Source organism: Saimiri boliviensis, chromosome 3, assembly GCF_048565385.1.
Source record: "Saimiri boliviensis isolate mSaiBol1 chromosome 3, mSaiBol1.pri, whole genome shotgun sequence".
Lineage (NCBI taxonomy): Eukaryota > Metazoa > Chordata > Mammalia > Primates > Cebidae > Saimiri > Saimiri boliviensis.
Genome location: NC_133451.1, coordinates 144,807,953 through 144,825,462, shown reverse-complemented (window position 1 = coordinate 144,825,462; position 17,510 = coordinate 144,807,953). Strand labels below are relative to the sequence as shown.

Below are 17,510 nucleotides of genomic sequence, written 5' to 3'. Positions count from 1 at the left end.
GTTCTAGATCTCTTGCACAAGATCTACATGTGCAGATCTTACAGGACTATTGCATAGGTACATACATGGCAAGGTGGTTTGCTGCCTCCATCTCCCCGCCACCTATATCGGGCATTTCTCCCCATGATATCCCTCCCCAACCCCCCCACCCTCTGTTTATTTTTGTTGTTGTTTGTTTGTTTTTGTTTTGAGACCAATCTTGCTCTGTTGCCCAGGCTGGAGTGCAATGGTGCCATCTTGGCTCACTGCAGCCTCCATTCCCTGGGTTCAGGTGAGTCTCCCACCTTAGCCTCCTGAATAGCTGGGATTACAGGCGTGAGCCACCACACCCAGCTAAATTTGTTTGTATTTTTAGTAGAGACGGGGTTTCACCATGTTGGTCCGGTTGGTCTTGAACTGCTGACCTTGTGATATGCTCACCTTGGCCTCCCAAAGTGTTGGGATTACAGGTGTGAGCCACCACGCCCAGCCCAGAGTTATTTAAGAATACTTAAAACAGATATTTCTGCAGCCTACATATGCTATAATGTCAAGGAAGACATTCCTTTAAAATAAAATGAAAGCAGTAACTCGTAAAACATTTGATTCCTTGCTGTACTTCAAATGGTACTTGAAAGATACCATTAGGAAATGTGTATTGCTGTCTCTACTGCCATGAAGTCCCAATGAAATCAATATTACATGGTTACACAGGAATAGATTCCATTGGCTCCACTATGGAATATGATTTTATTATAAATATATGATTCCTCAGCTAAATTAAGTTTGTATAATGCATTTTGTTTGTTTGTTTTGTTTTGTTTGAGACGGAGTCTCACTCTTTCACCCAGGCTATAGTGCAGTGGCGTGATCTCGGCTCACTGCAACCTCCCCTTCCCAGGGTTCAAGCCATTCTGCTGCCTCAGTCTCCTGAATAGCTGGGATTGCAGGCACAAGCCACCACGCCCGGCGAATTTTTGTATTTTTAGTAGATACAGGGTTTCACCATGGTGGTCAGGCTGGTCTCAAACTCCTGACCTCATGATCCACCCGCCTCAGCCTCCCAAAGTGTTGGGATTACAGGCGTGAGCCACCTAGCCTGGCCGCATTGTTATTTTTAAAGCTGCTACAAAATGGCTATGTGTGGTCTCAAAACACGCAGTAAATCATTCAGAATACAGCTTCTACTCCTTATAAGTAAACTGACGCTGAAGTAAGAAACATTGATATGACCAGGAAAAATTCAGTGAACAGTCATTAAGACAATTATGAAGAGGAGAAATATCAGTTTGTATACTGCCTTTGAGAAAGGCACTAAAATGATGAACACACAGATGACACAGCAAGTACACAGCTGGTACACATACTAGCATTTCTTCCTATGCCTAAAGCTCTACAGATGGGAGAGGAGTAAAAATTTATCCCATCATGAGATGTTTTTCACTTCCTTACCCTTTCTTAGGTAAAAGTGATGAGTACTGGCTTAAAAATGATGCGTGGTCAAGGATAATCGTTCTGTAATCGAGTTGCTTACAGCGTGAGGAAATTCCTTAAACCATAGAATCTGCTGTGGCATTCAAAGACTGCCTCCTTGTTCAGGGCAAAGACTCCACCCAGTTGGAAGATTTCAGAGCATTCTGTACTTGGAAGCTCCTGAACACACTAATTAATGGCCACATTAATTCCTCCTGGCTGGGAAATGGTCCTAATTTAGAAACAGGCCTCACAAACTTGGATAAGCATGCGAGTCACCTGGCCATCTTGTTAAAGATTCAAAATCAGTAGATCCGGGGTTAGGGCCTAAGATTCTGCATTCTGTGGAATGAGGATTTTGACTTGTCAATTTTTCCTAACTCATGAGAATGAAAAAAACATGGAAGATAAGTAGTTTTTTAAATGTTAGAGTTGCAAGAGTGCTGTTTTCCATGCATCCCAACGTGTCTGTGGATGAGGGATTAAGACAGCTCTTACATCACCTTCCACCCTTCAACACATAGCTGTCTAAGAGAGAGGCTACAGAATTGTTACAACTTCTAAATCCTCCATCAGAATTTCAAACATAAGTATTACTCATGATCTGTAGATCTTGTTTTACAATGAAATGAATTCAAAATCTAGACAGCTCACAAAAATTTCAGAATGAGCTCCTTTCCTTTTTGTGAGACAAAATAGATTTCTGCAGTGCTTGTGTGGAAGTAGTTACTCTTGCTCAGACAGGATTTATCCTTGTACCTCCAAACAGAATCAAAGGATTTTCTGTGTGTTGGTTTATTTGTTCATCCATTAAATTAAATATCATGAAACAAAAACCATTCATAATACCGCTACCCAAAGACTTTCACTGTTGGTCTTAGCTATTCACAGAGTCTCATCACCTATAACGTGTGTTACAAATCACTTATGCTTCTCAACTTCTCCCTTGTTTTCAAAAAAGTATCCAAATCTTTATACTACTACACAAAGCAAGCCAAAGTCGGTTTCTAAGAAAATATATTTTATATTTCTGAAAAGAGTGCTTTATACATTAAAGAATGTTGGACAGTTTTTTGTACTAGGGTTTTAGTGTTTCATTATTTGTCATGTGTGAAGGGACTAGGAAATATGTTTTTCTGATTTAAATTAAGTTCAAGGGCTATGAGGATAGCTGTCAAAAAATAGGCTAGAAATATTCGTTTTTACTAGCCTAAACACCCTCTGGGGTACATTTTCTGTTTTGAAAATTACTTCAAACTTCATTTAATAGAGTGCCAAAAGTTTAAAGAGTTAGTGTTTAAAAGAAGAATGAGACAATTTAAATGATTCTGATTAGATCATACATTAAAGCACCCAATTTTCCAGTCCGATAAAATTAAGTATGAAAATGGGTTAATGCATCACAGAAATATACCCTAAAGTTTTGTTTATATCCCATCTAGGTGTGTATATGTAGTACTTAAGATGGTCTATTTCAACATGACAATAAATAGTTTAAAGGTACTGTTTCTTCCCTTTTTGTTTCTCTTTATTCCATGTAAAGGAGGCCTGTTCTTTTCCGTAAAAGGGAGAATGTCACCATTACAAAGAGTTATTGCAGGGGAATAGTTGGAATCACGAAAAATCTTTGTCAGACACTACCAAATATTAGAAAATTGAATTTTAATGTGTTGACTTAATTCCCATCTGGAAGAGAAGATAATCCTGTCTCTTTATCTCATGCTGACCATGACTTGCTTAGCCTTCTGTTCATTTACTATGGTTGTAGTTAGTATAAAAATACATCTTTTAGAATGAATTTAACTGTACCTTGGAAAAAACTTTAAGACAAGTTTATTTAGTCAATAGAGAGAAAAACAGTAAATGTTTGTGTTTATGATATGAAGGTATAGCAATTAGATTTTAAGGATATCCCTTTCCTGAATGGCCCATATTTTCCTCATATCTTTACCCAACACAAACACCCTTTAAAAATTCCATATTCTTATTAATTTCATTCATTCAACACATTTTTATTAAGCATTTTCCATGTGCAACACATCTATCTAGGTCCTGGGGAACCACAAGAGACGAGAGGAAATATTTGTCCTCATGGAGTTCATATTTCAGACAGTGTATTTGAGAAAGTTACTACTATTAAATTCAATTTATTTATTTTGAAATAGTATTTCACTCTTGTCGCCCAGGCTGGAGTGCAATGACATGATCTCAGCTCACTGCAACCTCTGCCTCCCTGGTTCAAGTGATTCTCCTGCCTCAGCCTCCTGAGCAGCTGGGACTACAGGGACCCACCACAACACCCAGCTAATTTTTGAATTTTCAGTAGAGATGGGGTTTCACCATTTTGGCCAGGCTGGTCTCGAACTCCTGAATTCAGGAGATCCACCTGTCTTGGCCTCCCAAAATGCTGAGATTACAGGCATGAGTCGTCATACCTGACCTAATTTAATTTAATAAACTTCTATTGACTGCCTATACAGTATTTTCCTAGTTTCTATGAATATGAGTAGTTGAAAAGATAAAATACATGGTGGCGTAAATGTCATCTCTCTATAACATCTCTTAAACTAGTTGCCTCCTCATGTGTATTTCTATGATACTTCATGTACACCTGTGTCATAGCAAAATCGGAGTGCATTATACTTTTGTGTATGCATTTTTTTTATAATTTATTTACTTTTATTTATTTTTATTTAAGACGGGGTTTCACCATGTTGGGTCAGGCTGGTCTTGAACTCCCGACCTCAGGTGATTCACCCACCTTGGCCTCTAAAGTGCTTGGATTACAGCCGTGAGCCACCATGTCTGGCCAATGTTTGTCTTTCCTTCAGTAGTCTCTGTGAGGCTCAGGACCCTCTAGTATTTATGTCTTATTCCCCTGAAAAGCGCAGTACTTACCCCCATAGTATTTATGTCTTATCTCCCTGAAGAGCACAGTACTTACCCAAGTAAATGATTTGACTTCAAGAAGATTGAATATGTAGCTTCTGGTCTCAGACAACCTTCAGTGAAGAGAGAAAAAAAAAAGAGCGAGCGATAAATAGCCTATTCCTGAAGAGAAATAAAGCCCTAAAAGAGACACTCAATCTTTTATGTAAATGTTCATATTAAGGGAGCCCAGACAGAGTAACAGTTTAAAAGAGAGAGAATTGGTTTCATTTAATAAATGCAGAATGTTTTTTATCACTGTATAGACCAAAAAAAAAGATAATTTCTCCTGGTATTTAAATAAAAGTTGAGAGAATTACAATGTTTGTAGATGACAGCCACACAGTCTTATATAAATTAAAGTAAACAAGCCCAGGTATGAAATCATTACTACATCTGTGGGTAGGCAAACATTTACCAAATCTTAGTCAAAAAAAAAAAAAAAAAGCAATTTAAAATCTTCTTCCTAATCTGAGTTTCCATATGTTTGAATGTTTGGTGAAAAATAGTCAAAGCATCCAACTGGAATATCAGCAGGGAAACAGGTCAGACACTCTCCTCTAAAGAATTGCCCTTCAGTATCGGATTTCTATTCATCATGTCCTCATTCCTCTTCCCAGTGGCCATGAATCAGTGTTCCTATACTTTGCCTCAAACAGGCAACATTTTCTAGTTGCTGTTTAACTAAGTTGACCTATATTCATGACCTAAATGGTGCCATCTCTTTAGATTCACCTATTCAGGCATAAACCATCTCATAGAGCAGTAAGTGAGGGTAGGTACCTATATATTTTGCATTGCCTATATAGCATGTAATATATTTTTGACATACCCTATTTCTGAGTCTCTTTTCTTGAATGAGTCAGAAAGTGGGTGAGCAAGTGAGTAAGGATTAGAAGTTAGATGCACAGAATCCTACGATTTCAATTAGCCTATTTGTTTGCTGAATGCCACTTAGGAAATGATCATGGCTACTGAAAAATTGCTCTTCTGGTGGTCAGAATGCCACCATTGTCTCACAAACAAAATAAAAATTTTTCATGAGAAAGAAATAGAATATACTTGGAATACTCAAGGACAAGAAGATGAAGATTGTGTCCTTACTTTCCCTGGCATAGCCATTGAACATTTTCTCTACCTTATACCACCCCACCCTAATTTTCAGAAAGACACTCTTGAGGAACACATGGAAATCGTTAATTTTTTTTTTTAATCAAAATATGCTTAGGGCATAGAATGCCTGAAGGACCTTTCACATAAATTGACCATTCCTAGATTCAAATAAGAGGCTGAATAGATTTAAGGGAGTTTTCTGAATTATGATGTTAGCTACAGAACACAGCACTTTCAACGTAGAGTGGAACTTTCCTTGGGGAAAAGAGCTAGAGAAGCCACTGCACATTTTAAATATTTTGATTTTTAACATATATGGTTTTGAATCATTGTGGAAACAGCCTGAAGTCAGGCCCCAGATTATTATCATTGTTTATATTGCCATAGGGACATAGCAAGGTAACCTATCTCAGAAAAGCTGAGTCTGCAGGGCTTAATTATTTGCTTATCTCAGAACGCTCTGTAATTTACCCTTGAGGTTTTGACCTGTAATGATCACCTTCTTTTTATGATACTTAAGGTGTCTATTTGTTTGGCCATCCTAATGCTGTTGATTTGACCGGCAATGAAAACATTCATTTACATTCCTTAACTGAAAAGAAACTTCTCACCACACTGTGGCACAGGTAACAGTGACTGATAGGAATGTGACACTGCATTTTTTCCCTGAAGATTAAGTAATGAGCAGCTGTGACCATGACTCCAGCCTGACCCAGCTCAAATGACATCTTACTTTAAAAACAGTAAGAACCATAAAAATCTTCTGGTGGTATCTTGGTTTTCTCTATAAATGATGTCCGTGGCAGAACAATTAAAATCTATGACTTTTTACATTACAAATAAGATGTTTCTGTTTGCTACTTTTATTTATTTATTTATATATATGTATATTTTTTGAGATGGGGTCTTGCTCTGTCACCAGGCTGGAGTGCAGTGGTGCCATCTCGGCTCACTGCAACATCTGCCTCCTGAGTTCAAGCGATTCTTCTGCCTCGGCCTCCCGAGTAGCTGGAACCACGGGCGCATGTCATCCTTCCCAGCTAATTTTTATATTTTTGATAGAGACGGGTTTCACCATGTTGGCCAGGATGGTCTCAATCTCTTGACCCCGTGATCTGCCTGCCTCAGCCTCCCAAAGTGCTGGTATTACAGGCATGAGCCACTTTGCCCATCCTCTGTTTGCTACTTTTCGCATTCTTTTTCCTTATAGCAGGACAAAATCAACTTATTTATATATATAATCATTATATATGGATCAAAATCAGATTACGTATGAATAATCAATATATATATATATATAGATCTTTCTGTGCATGGAGTTTAAATTTTGACTCAGTAGTATACACACATATATTATGGTTACCTTTCAAGAAAAATCGGTCTGAAACTATTATCTCAAAAGAAATGTAAAATTAAAACAAAAATTGATTCCAAAGCTCTATAAGCCACAAGTCATTTTGATTAATGCCTTCAGCCCTGTAATACTGCCAACTGTGTCAATAACAAGTGAAACTCTCTCAGACACTATTCCTAAACATTTTTGTAGATATAAAAGAGAAAGTTTTAAGATATTTATACAGTTTTATTAAATATTGCAATGCTTAGAAATTCTTAGTTACCAAATGTGAAATATTAATTTAATTAAACATAGTTTTCATCAGTGGGTTTTGATCAGGGTAAAATGCTGCGAATGTTTAATGTGTTCAGTTGGGTTCCAAACAGCTTAGTTTGTTTCCTTACTGGTATGTATTTCCTGTCCTTAGAAAGTGGTTTATCTGACTGAGTCACTTTTTTAAAAAAGAGTCTCTCTATAAAGTAAGAGGCATGTTTTGTAAGCCACTGAATCACTAGATTTCGTTCCAATGTTGATTTTCAACGAGAATACACTTTCAACTATTGTCTTTTACTGTAGACCTTTAATGCCTGAGGAATGCAGAGCCACGGTACAACCCGCACAGACACTGGCGTCAGAGTGCTCCAGGCTCTGTCGAAACGGCTACTGCACCCCCACAGGAAAGTGCTGCTGCACTGCAGGCTGGGAGGGGGACTTCTGCAGAATCGGTTAGTATTTCTGTTTTCACCTGAAAGGACTGGGGGCGAGCCAGTCCTTAGGTACTCAAGGACTTGACATCCATTGTTTCTTCTACAATTATAGTGTTCAAAAGTGGTTAGCCATTTACAATACTATTAATGCTCATCTGTCTCTGAGCTTGTAAGTAAAATCTTGCTCGTTTTCTTAATGTAAACAATTCACTTATGTAAGTTAATTATAAAGATACAAAATCTTTAAATGACTGAATCCTTTCAAAAAGTAAAAAACAGCACAACTGGATCATCTCTGCGGACCTCTCAGTCCTGGGCTCTGAGATTTCCCGCTAGCGATGACTTAGTGTTTGCAAAGCCCCCCTCCAAGTGCTAGCATTTTCCAGACACCCCGTAAATGACCTTCCTGGCTTTACTGCTTGCTTTCCTGCTACAGCAGACTAAAAACAGGGCTTTTCAGTCGGTGTTATTAAATAAAAGGAGAAGTGCAGTTATTTAGAGATATATTATGAGATTTTTTTCATGCTTTTTGCCATTCCCCTGTGAACCATCAACTAGGTGTGCATCTGCTCAGACAGCAAAGGAGATTTATTCCAGGGTTGTTCTAGCCTGTAACTTGATATTTCCTCAATTATGTGCAGTGATGTTTAAGTTCTACTTTGTGTGAAGTAAGAAAATTAGATAAATTTAGAAACCTAGAGTTTAAAATTGAATATGTATAATTAACAACCAGCATATATCACTTCGAAAAGATTTTGATATCAGCTATTTCAAATATTAAAATACTTATTGCCAATGAAAATTAAAATCTCAAATTAACATTTAATATTATTAATTTGTAAATGCTGTTTGTTGGTCCTCAAGATGTATTTGTTCCAAAAAATTATAACTATAACTTGTCTATTTACATTGTCTAACAAAAACAACCAACATTGAAAATCACATATAGAAGATATATTTTAAACGTACATTGCTTTGGCATTAATAACAAGATGTGTTTAATTAATACTATGGTTATGTATCTAGGAAGGAGATATCAAAATTAAAACTCAATAGAAATTAAGTAATTACATAATTTAAATCAAATGCTCACAATTTATTGACCCATCCCCTCTTTATGTTAGTTGACCAAAAATATGACAATCAGTATTCAAATGCAGTGATATTCAAATTCCTGATAATATATTGTCTCTCTATTTCCTTTGCTGCCTGACAATATCTACTTTCTCTGCATTTTTTTTTTTTTAAGATGGAGTCTCTCTCTGTCACCCAGGCTGGAGTGCAGTGAGGTGATCTCAGCTCACCGAAACCTCCACCTCCTGGGTTCAAATGATTCTCCTGCTTCAGCTTCCTGAGTAGCTGGGATTATAGGTGCCCACAGCCATACCCTGCTAATTTTTGTATTTTTAGTGGAGATGGGTTTTCCATGTTGACCAGGCTGGTCTTGAACTCTCAACCTCATGTGATCCGCCCGCCTCACCTTCACAGAGTGCTTGGATTACAGGTGTGAGCCACCACACTCAGCCTCTCTGCATCTTTTAGTAACAGAATATAACATAATAGTGTCCATTCTGCTATGTTCCCTGCTTTGCATTTTGCCTAATCTCTTATGTTACCTGAAGCCGTCTAGTGGCAGTATGTTTGAACTGAGGATGAATGAATTATCTTGAATACGGGTGGCATTATACATACCTTAATTGATATTAATAGTGAATTGTGATATAAAGTAAAATAGACATACATTGAGTCATCGTAAAGTTTTACTCCATGAGGTACTTTCATCTTTACACTGAGTAAATTTAAATCATTTGACTATATAACATTTACCAAAATCATTTTATAAAAGTAATGTTTATTTTGTACGCAAACAAGAATTTTATTAATGTACTCACATTGTTTTCTCATCTCCCACAGATTTAAAAGATAAAATTGTTTATTTTCTTCTTATTTTTTCTTTTCCATGTGTCAACTACAGACCCCTGGAATTTGATTAATGCATTTGAAAGGTCAAAATGACCCTGTCTCGTCAAAACATAAGGAAATGTATTGAAGGAATTTGACTCCATCCACAGGGATTGTACTCCCCAGATTTATCTTACCAGAAAATGGCAATTTATACACCCAACTTTATGTCTTATTTTAGCATTAAATCTTTATATTCCCCATTTATAATGTAGTGGTAAAAATTCTTTAATAAATAAATTCTGGGCTGTAGGGTGACCCTAAAAAGGTTTGCTCAAAACATCCTTTGCTGGCCAATTGCACTGACTCCAGAAAGGGACTTCAAAGTGTAATCAGAGAGCAAAGCATACGCTGTGTGCCCCCTGGAAGCAAGGGAAAGGAGGAATTCAAGGGAGTTTATATGGTGGATATTCCACCTAACCAAAATCCAAAACTGTTCCTTTATGTTGCATTGGAGATGCTTGAGCTTCTGTGTCTTCCCCTCAGGCTGGGCTGCTTCCATGTTGAGGTCCTACCTTGAAGGAATGGGAACATAGCAGAGCATTCGGGGTCCTCTGTAAGGAAGGCTCCTCTGGAGCAGAGATTTCAAAGGACTAAAATCTTCGTTTTAAAAAGAGTTAATTTTGCAAAGGGTTGCAGTTGTTTCTTGTGATCTCTGCTTCTCTAGAAATGTCTCTCGTTCTCTGCTGAGTTCAGGCCCCCAAATAACTGTAGGTGTAAAAGCCTGTTTCCTACTTACATATTAATATTTTAGATCACTTTGTAATTATCTCCCTTCTTTCCCTCGCTTCCCTTAGTCAGCGTATATTTGCTGGTCTCATGCTCAGTCCTGTTTCTGACATACAGAATGAGAGTATGATGTTCTTGCTCTTTTTCTCTCCCAGCAAAATGTGAGCCAGCTTGTCGTCATGGAGGTGTCTGTGTTAGACCAAACAAGTGCCTCTGTAAAAAAGGATATCTTGGTCCTCAATGTGAACAAGTGGACAGAAACATCCGCAGAGTGACCAGGGCAGGTATTCTTGATCAGATCATTGACATGACATCTTACTTGCTGGATCTAACGAGTTACATTGTATAGTTTATGGGACTGTTTGAATATTCCTTTCCAATGGGCATTTATTTTTTATCCTGTCATTAAAAAGAAAGACTGTTATCCTGCTACACACTCCTGTGATTTCATTCTCTTTCACTAATTTAAAAATAATTTCCAAACGTGCAGATCTTTTGTGTGTATGTCAGCACGTTTGTTCACATATGCACATACACACACTCATAACCCCTATATGCGTGGTTGCATAACAGATGAATTTTTAAAATATATACTTCCTTGTGCAGAGTAATTTATGCATAAATTCCATTGTAAATTGATAATGGATTTTTTATGTCACCAGAATAGACTATTTGACTTCCCAGGAATTTTCTGTCTGTCATCACTAAAGTCAAATTTAATAGAGTTTTGAAACATTACTGTGCAATCTGATGGATCTAATAAAAAAGGCAATATTTTTATATTAAAGTACTATACTGGGAGAGAATGTTTCAGAACTCCCTGATGAATTTCTAAGTGAGCAACTTGATATAAAATTGTAATCTTCATTTTTGTCAGTGTATCCAATTACAGAATGTTACGCACTTACCTTTTTATCAGCAGAGAAATCTGGCTACTTCATCTTAATCTCAAGATTGTTTTCAAGGGTTTTATAATTCAATCATAATGGCATATTTTAAAATCAGTCTTCCTAAAAGGTCTGCTTTTATTGTATATTTTATTTAACAATAGGCACTGGGTTTGTGTTACGTATTTATATTTTTTATTTTATTTTTATAATATAGACATCACCTAGATGAAACACCTTTACCCTGTCCTGTAAAATACTAAAGTTACATTTTTCACCAACTTAATTGGAAAGAAGGGGAGTGAGAAAGCAAACAGTCTTTAATGTGCTGTGGATCTAATCTAGCAAGGTATCCTTGTGCCAACATGTAATCATTAACGACGGATGAAAAAGCAAGAAAACAGCCAATCTTTATAAAATTCCAGCATTAAACATTTGTAAAGTGCTTTTCGCCATAGTAAGACTGTCAGAGTATATGTTATTAGAATGTTGCAGATTTCCATTGAATGGAACCTCACTGGAGAAGAGCTCACTTGTTTTTAAAAAATCTTGGCTATGTAAGCTGTCACCTGTACAAATTTTTAACATAATAATTCTTGCCAAATATGACTTTAAATGTACGTGTTCCTTCAGAACTTAATGAAAATACTCTCTGGTTAATGTATCAATAAATTTTCTGTAAATGTTCTGTTTAGGGTTTTAAAGAGATGACACATTCTGACTTAAATCTGCAAAAAGTCTAGTAGATATTTTTCTTTATGGTTTTCAAGGCCAGCTCTCCAAGTTGGGATTTTAACAAAATATAAGGCCTCTTTGCACTACTAAAAAAAAACACATCTACTCATGACAAGTGCACACTCACTATGGCTCTCCTTCTTCTGTAAACATCCATTCCTGTAGAATCTAAATTGTGGAGCAGTATAGCTTATGCAGCACCAGCTGACTTTCTAAACCTGCTCCTTACCTTTAGGAATACAACCCTCAATTTAAAAAAAAATATATTGTAGCTGGTATTTCTCTATTGTTTTAAGGTGAGAGATTTGCAATTAAAGCCCAGTAAGCATTTAGATAGAAGCCACAATGTAGAAAGATTGGTTAAGTACACTGCTCTTGTCTTCCATATATGATTACTTAAGTTTCAAGTGACCTCATGCCAAATGGAAATGGGTTGAGAAATCTTGGTTCAGTGCTTAGTGAACAATAGCCTGCATTAAAAAGTGCATGCATAATTTTGCACAATTTAGATTCAATTGACAGTCTATTCAAAGAAGTCTCAGGATTAAATGAGCATGGAGACCAAATTGCCCTCTTACCCCAGAAAAGGGGTGGTCCCTTCTAGTCACACCAACACTTCATTGGCCCAACAGTGTGACAAATCTTGCAATGAACCATGCAGTAGCCTGCATCTGTAGGTTAATAGCAATCTTTTGTCTCCATTGCTTTCTCTCCATAGCCCTTTTACTGAATTCCATCACAGAAAGTTTTACAATTAAAAAAAAATGTCCTGACAACCATTTTTGTAAATGGACCTTACCATCTAATCGTCTCTTATTCAACGTGGGTGACATTAACAAAATGTGAACTTCTTGTGAGGGAGCCAGCTGTCTAAATCTGTCAAATTGTGCAGTTTTATTACACATTCTCCCATTCCTCGTTTCCCTGAAAACAATAAGGATACTGCTATATATTCAGCAAAATGTAAAAAAATCAAGCATTTCTTCTTACATCTTTAAACTTTCCATCTCCTCCCCAAAATAAAAGGTGTCCCATTGCCATTAGTTCTGCTGTTTTAAAATATCTATATTAAGTTGACCAGACCCAGGTTTTTTATACAGCTTTTTCCCAAGTGAAAGATTTTTAAGTGACTTAGAAAAACATATGTGCCCCAGGTGTCATTGCCTTTTCTTTTGTGAGTCGTTAGAATAAAAGACCAAGTTCTTCTCAAGAGAAGATAGCAAGATCCACGGATATTAAACCAAGCAAAGAAAGTAGAGTCATTGGAGTCATTTCTTTCTGTTCTTAGGAGAAAAGTAGATAGCACTGGCTAATTGATGGCAACATATTTTAAATTAAGTGGTCAATTCAAAAAATCTCTTTGACCTTTTCTTTCAAGTAGATTTTTAAAATGCGTGACTGGCGAATTATCTTCCATGATTCATGATGAGAGGCAGGTAGGAATTGATTAAGACGTATAAGCTAGGAAAAAAATTATTGTTAAATCACATGAAAGGCAACATCTGCTCAGTTCATAAAGCACACAATCTCAAATGGAAAGAAAAGATCCTTCGTAAGAATACTGATGGGTAAGATAAAGATGAAATAATGAAAAAGAAAATTGTATATTATTATTTCCTTGTCCATTCTCAAGTTTAATGTCAGTTAAATGTGAAACGATGTTATAGTTGTTTTAAATGGTTGGAAATAACCTTTCTACTACTGTTTCTGCCATACTGTTGTCCTGGTTCATAGAACCTTGTTTTCTTGACAGTTATTTAAGGTAATAAAAGAAACACCAATTGGCAGATATTTAAATGAAATGGAGAAAAGATTTAAGAAACTTGAGTGATGGCAAAAAGTGCTTCCATCCATAACTTTTCTTCTTGGATTTTTTTCAATGTAATTATTGTAAAATATATATTTTATTTTATCACAAAGAATACTCAGAAGTTTTCTCAGATTATTGAGTATCTCATAAAGAGTAGAGAAACCAACACATATATATATATATACACATACAACCTAAATAGAAAACGGTTCTGTTTTTCGTTTGCAAGTCCCAGGTAGTTATTTCTTTCCTATTTATTTCTTTGGAAATAATTACAAAATATTATACTAACAATTTTAATCCATTTGCCCTTTTTTTTTTTTTTTTTTTTTTGAGACAGAGATTTGCTCTGTCGCCCAGACTGGAGTGCAATGGTGCAATCTCAGCTTGCTGCAACCTCAACCTCCCAGGTTCAAGCAATTCTCCTGTCTCAGCCTCCCAAGTAGCTGGGATTACAGGTGCCCACCACCATGCCTGGCTAATTTTTTTGTGTTTTTAGTAGAGACAGGGACATATTGGCCAGGCTAGTTTCGAATGCCAGACTTCAAGCGATCCACTCACCTTGGCCTCCCATAGGGCTAGGATTACAGGCATGAGCCACCATGCCCTGCCTCCATTTGCATTTGATATTGTTTTTATCTCTAAATTATAAACTATACAAGCCTACCAGATGTAAGATGTGAGATTAGATGCTACACCTAGGAGCGTTCAAGGTATACATTAAACTTTTATTAGTCTAACTTTCCGCTAAGCCTCTTAGCTTTGAAACATAAAAAAGAAATCAAACCCAAATTTTTAGAGGAAAACTATAGTATACCATTGGGAGTTATAATTTTAATTGTAGTTGACTGATTAACAAATTAGTTTAAATATTTCTATAAAATGTTACCTATAATATCTGTGTTCTCTTCCTCTCCCTCCCTCTCTTCCTCCTTCTTTCTCTCTCTCTCTCCCTCTCTCTCTCTCTGATAATATATATATACACACACACATACACACAGACACACAGACACACACACACACACACACACACACACACACATATTCTTTTTTCTTTTAACCACTTCCCTCTCCTATATTTTCTGTTGGTTTTGCCTAAATAGACATGTTCTCAATATACCCATATTCAAGGTAGCCTGGGATACTTTGCTATTGATTTTGCTGGTTATGATCTTTTCTTTGTTTTTATGAAAAATAGCCTCTCCTTGTCCCACATTTTCTCAAATTCTATATAGCAAAGAATAGTGGATAGTAAACAAATGACATACTAGACTGATCTATTACAATCCTTGAAAGATATAAGGAAGAGTATAAATCACTAACAGTCCAGATACTCCAATTCAGCTGCCCAAGCAAAGATATAAGAAAGACAAAGGGAATAACACTGGGGTTAGCTAACAGCAGGGAAAGTTCGTAGCTATTTCTTAGCCAAGGAACAACCTTCTCTATGTAATAATTTTAAAGAAAATTATTCCAAATCCGTGAGGAAAAAAATAAGCAGTTCATCAATGGAGACATTAAAAATCTTCATTTCCCCACCCCTGGGATGAGATTTGAAGTTGCAGAGAACTCAGAACAAAGTCCCATGGCAGAAAATGTATATATTTTTACTCCCAGGAAGTAAACTATTACTTGAATGCTGGCAATAACATCAGAAAGTTCATTTTTACAATACATAAAAGAAATATACATTTGCTATCTTTCTTTCTCTTGTATCACACCAACACAAATTGGTCATACCTCCAATAATGAATAAGATGTCAAGGATAGTGGGAAACCTAAGAATAGAAGTATATATATATATGCTTCTACTGTGTGTGTGTGTGTTTATATATATATATATATATATATATATATATATGTGTGTACACACACACACACACACACACACACACACACACACACATAATGACCTTGGAACCTGTCAAACACTAATCCTAGCCAACTTCAATCCTTCATTCTCTTAACTATCTTCTCTAAATAAGTTTTGGACATCACCTTGAAATAAGTTTTTAGAAGAGTAACAAATATTCATGGGATTGGGAGGGAGTATTGTAGAACTGTTTTCTTCTCAGTCACACTGGTGGTCTTCCTAGCTTCTATGGAAAGGTTTGTTCACTTATGAGATTAGGACTTTTCTCAAATTCCTCATTAAATATGAACCTTAGGTATACCCATCATTTACCTTGATTCTCATATGATTTGTATAGGTCATATATAAGTCAATTAACAAAATAAAAAATAAATAATTAGATTCCTTGTATCAACAGAAAGCCTTGTACTTAAAATCTGTTACTCTTTTTTGAGCCAGACTAAATAGTAACATAAAAAAATGGTATCAGCTCAACTTAAATCTAAGGTTACCTCTTAACACACATCATAAAGTCTGCCATCTCCTTTGTAGGGTTTCTTGGGGTTTTCTTTTTACATATATAGATTATGTATTACTTAAATTCAAAATAAGTGTGTGTGTGTATATATATATGTATATATATGTATATATATGTATATATATACATATATATGCAACTTAATATAAATATATGATGCATTATCTCAATTGACTATAATCTCCTAAGTCAAAAAGAAAAAATTTCAGCACATAATATAGAAATAACTGAACAATAACAGTAATGGGAAATTCATAGTGGCTAAATATGAAATAAGCTTTGTCTTTGCAGTTACAAACTAATTCTTGTACATTTTTCTTTTCATTAAAAAAATAACTGATTGATAGTTTTCATTTACATGAACAAGGTATGATCAGCTTTGGGATGGTATGCCCAAAAGATATGTTTTTTTACCTCATATTCTTAAAATCTGAGACATGACTTGTCTAGAATAAATTAAGATTTCATGTACAAGAGAGTCCCTTTCCTAATACTATTATTGAAAAACCCAGTTGACTACCTTATGAGAAATCAGATATTTCCCTTATCTCATTATATTCACTACATATGTTTAGACATGCATTTCACCAAGAACCATGTAGTAATAAGATAAATGGTAACTTAGGTACTATGAAATTTTTAGAACTTGATTCTCCAGGACATGCTACAGTAAACTAAACTATTTATTCAAAAGTAATCCAACTAAAGTGAAAAAAAAATTGTTGAATCATAATGAACAAATGTAAAATACTAAAATGAAAACTCTGCCTTTTTTGGTTTCATCTGTGATTAATTTTGTCCAGTTTTAAGGGATGATTATCTTTATCATTCTTCTAACATGTTTTGGTGTCTCTAGCGGTTCATTTTCCTTTAGATTGTTGAAAATTAGGGCAGTTTGTCCAGAACCTTATTCACAGCAAGTACCAGAATCAGCCCATACTTAGAATTCTGTTAATAAGAGGGAGAAGGTATATGAACATGTAGTAAAGGCAGGTACAAGCTCCAGGGAGCAGGGTTAACATATGTTCTAGGAGAGATTTCTATAACTGTCTGACAAGTTACATGCGTAGTCATTGGCTCAGGAAATTTCTCTGAATTTGAACTTATTTGATTTATTTAACCAAGTTATTATCATACGCAGTTCTCTTTAATCAATCTTCTATTATTCAATCATCTATCCATTTTTTAATTGAAAAAATATTTATTAAAGTGCCTACCATGATTATGTGCTGTAGAAAAGACAAGGACATTTACCAGGGGGGATTGTGGGCCCCATGGGCATCATGAGCATGTTTGAAGCAAAAGACAATAATCACGTCCAACAGCACCAGCTCAGCTCAACTTTAGAATTCAACAGTAATAGTACAGATGGCCTAAAGTACATCTGTGTGTATCTGTACGTGTGCACACACCCATGTATATATATATATTTATCTATCTGTACAAACACTACATATGTAT

The 17,510-nt window shown here is 35.8% G+C and overlaps 1 protein-coding gene across 4 annotated transcripts in view; it reads left to right on the top strand.

Annotated features, from left to right (window-relative positions):
• The window catches only part of HHIP (hedgehog interacting protein), a 94,359-nt gene extending 77,846 nt beyond the window's left edge, over positions 1-16,513 (top strand). The window contains exons 12-14 of one of the 4 annotated variants that reach the window (XM_074396862.1): positions 7,406-7,554; positions 10,383-10,507; positions 11,332-16,513. In XM_074396862.1, the coding sequence (XP_074252963.1) occupies positions 7,406-7,554; positions 10,383-10,507; positions 11,332-11,346 (289 nt within the window). In that variant the 3' untranslated portion in view covers positions 11,347-16,513. Of the gene's footprint in view, positions 1-7,405; positions 7,555-9,511 lie in introns of all 4 variants that reach the window. The other 3 variants (XM_010338636.3, XM_003928012.4, XM_074396863.1) reach the window with 3 other exon arrangements.
• The last annotated feature ends 997 nt before the right edge of the window (positions 16,514-17,510 follow it).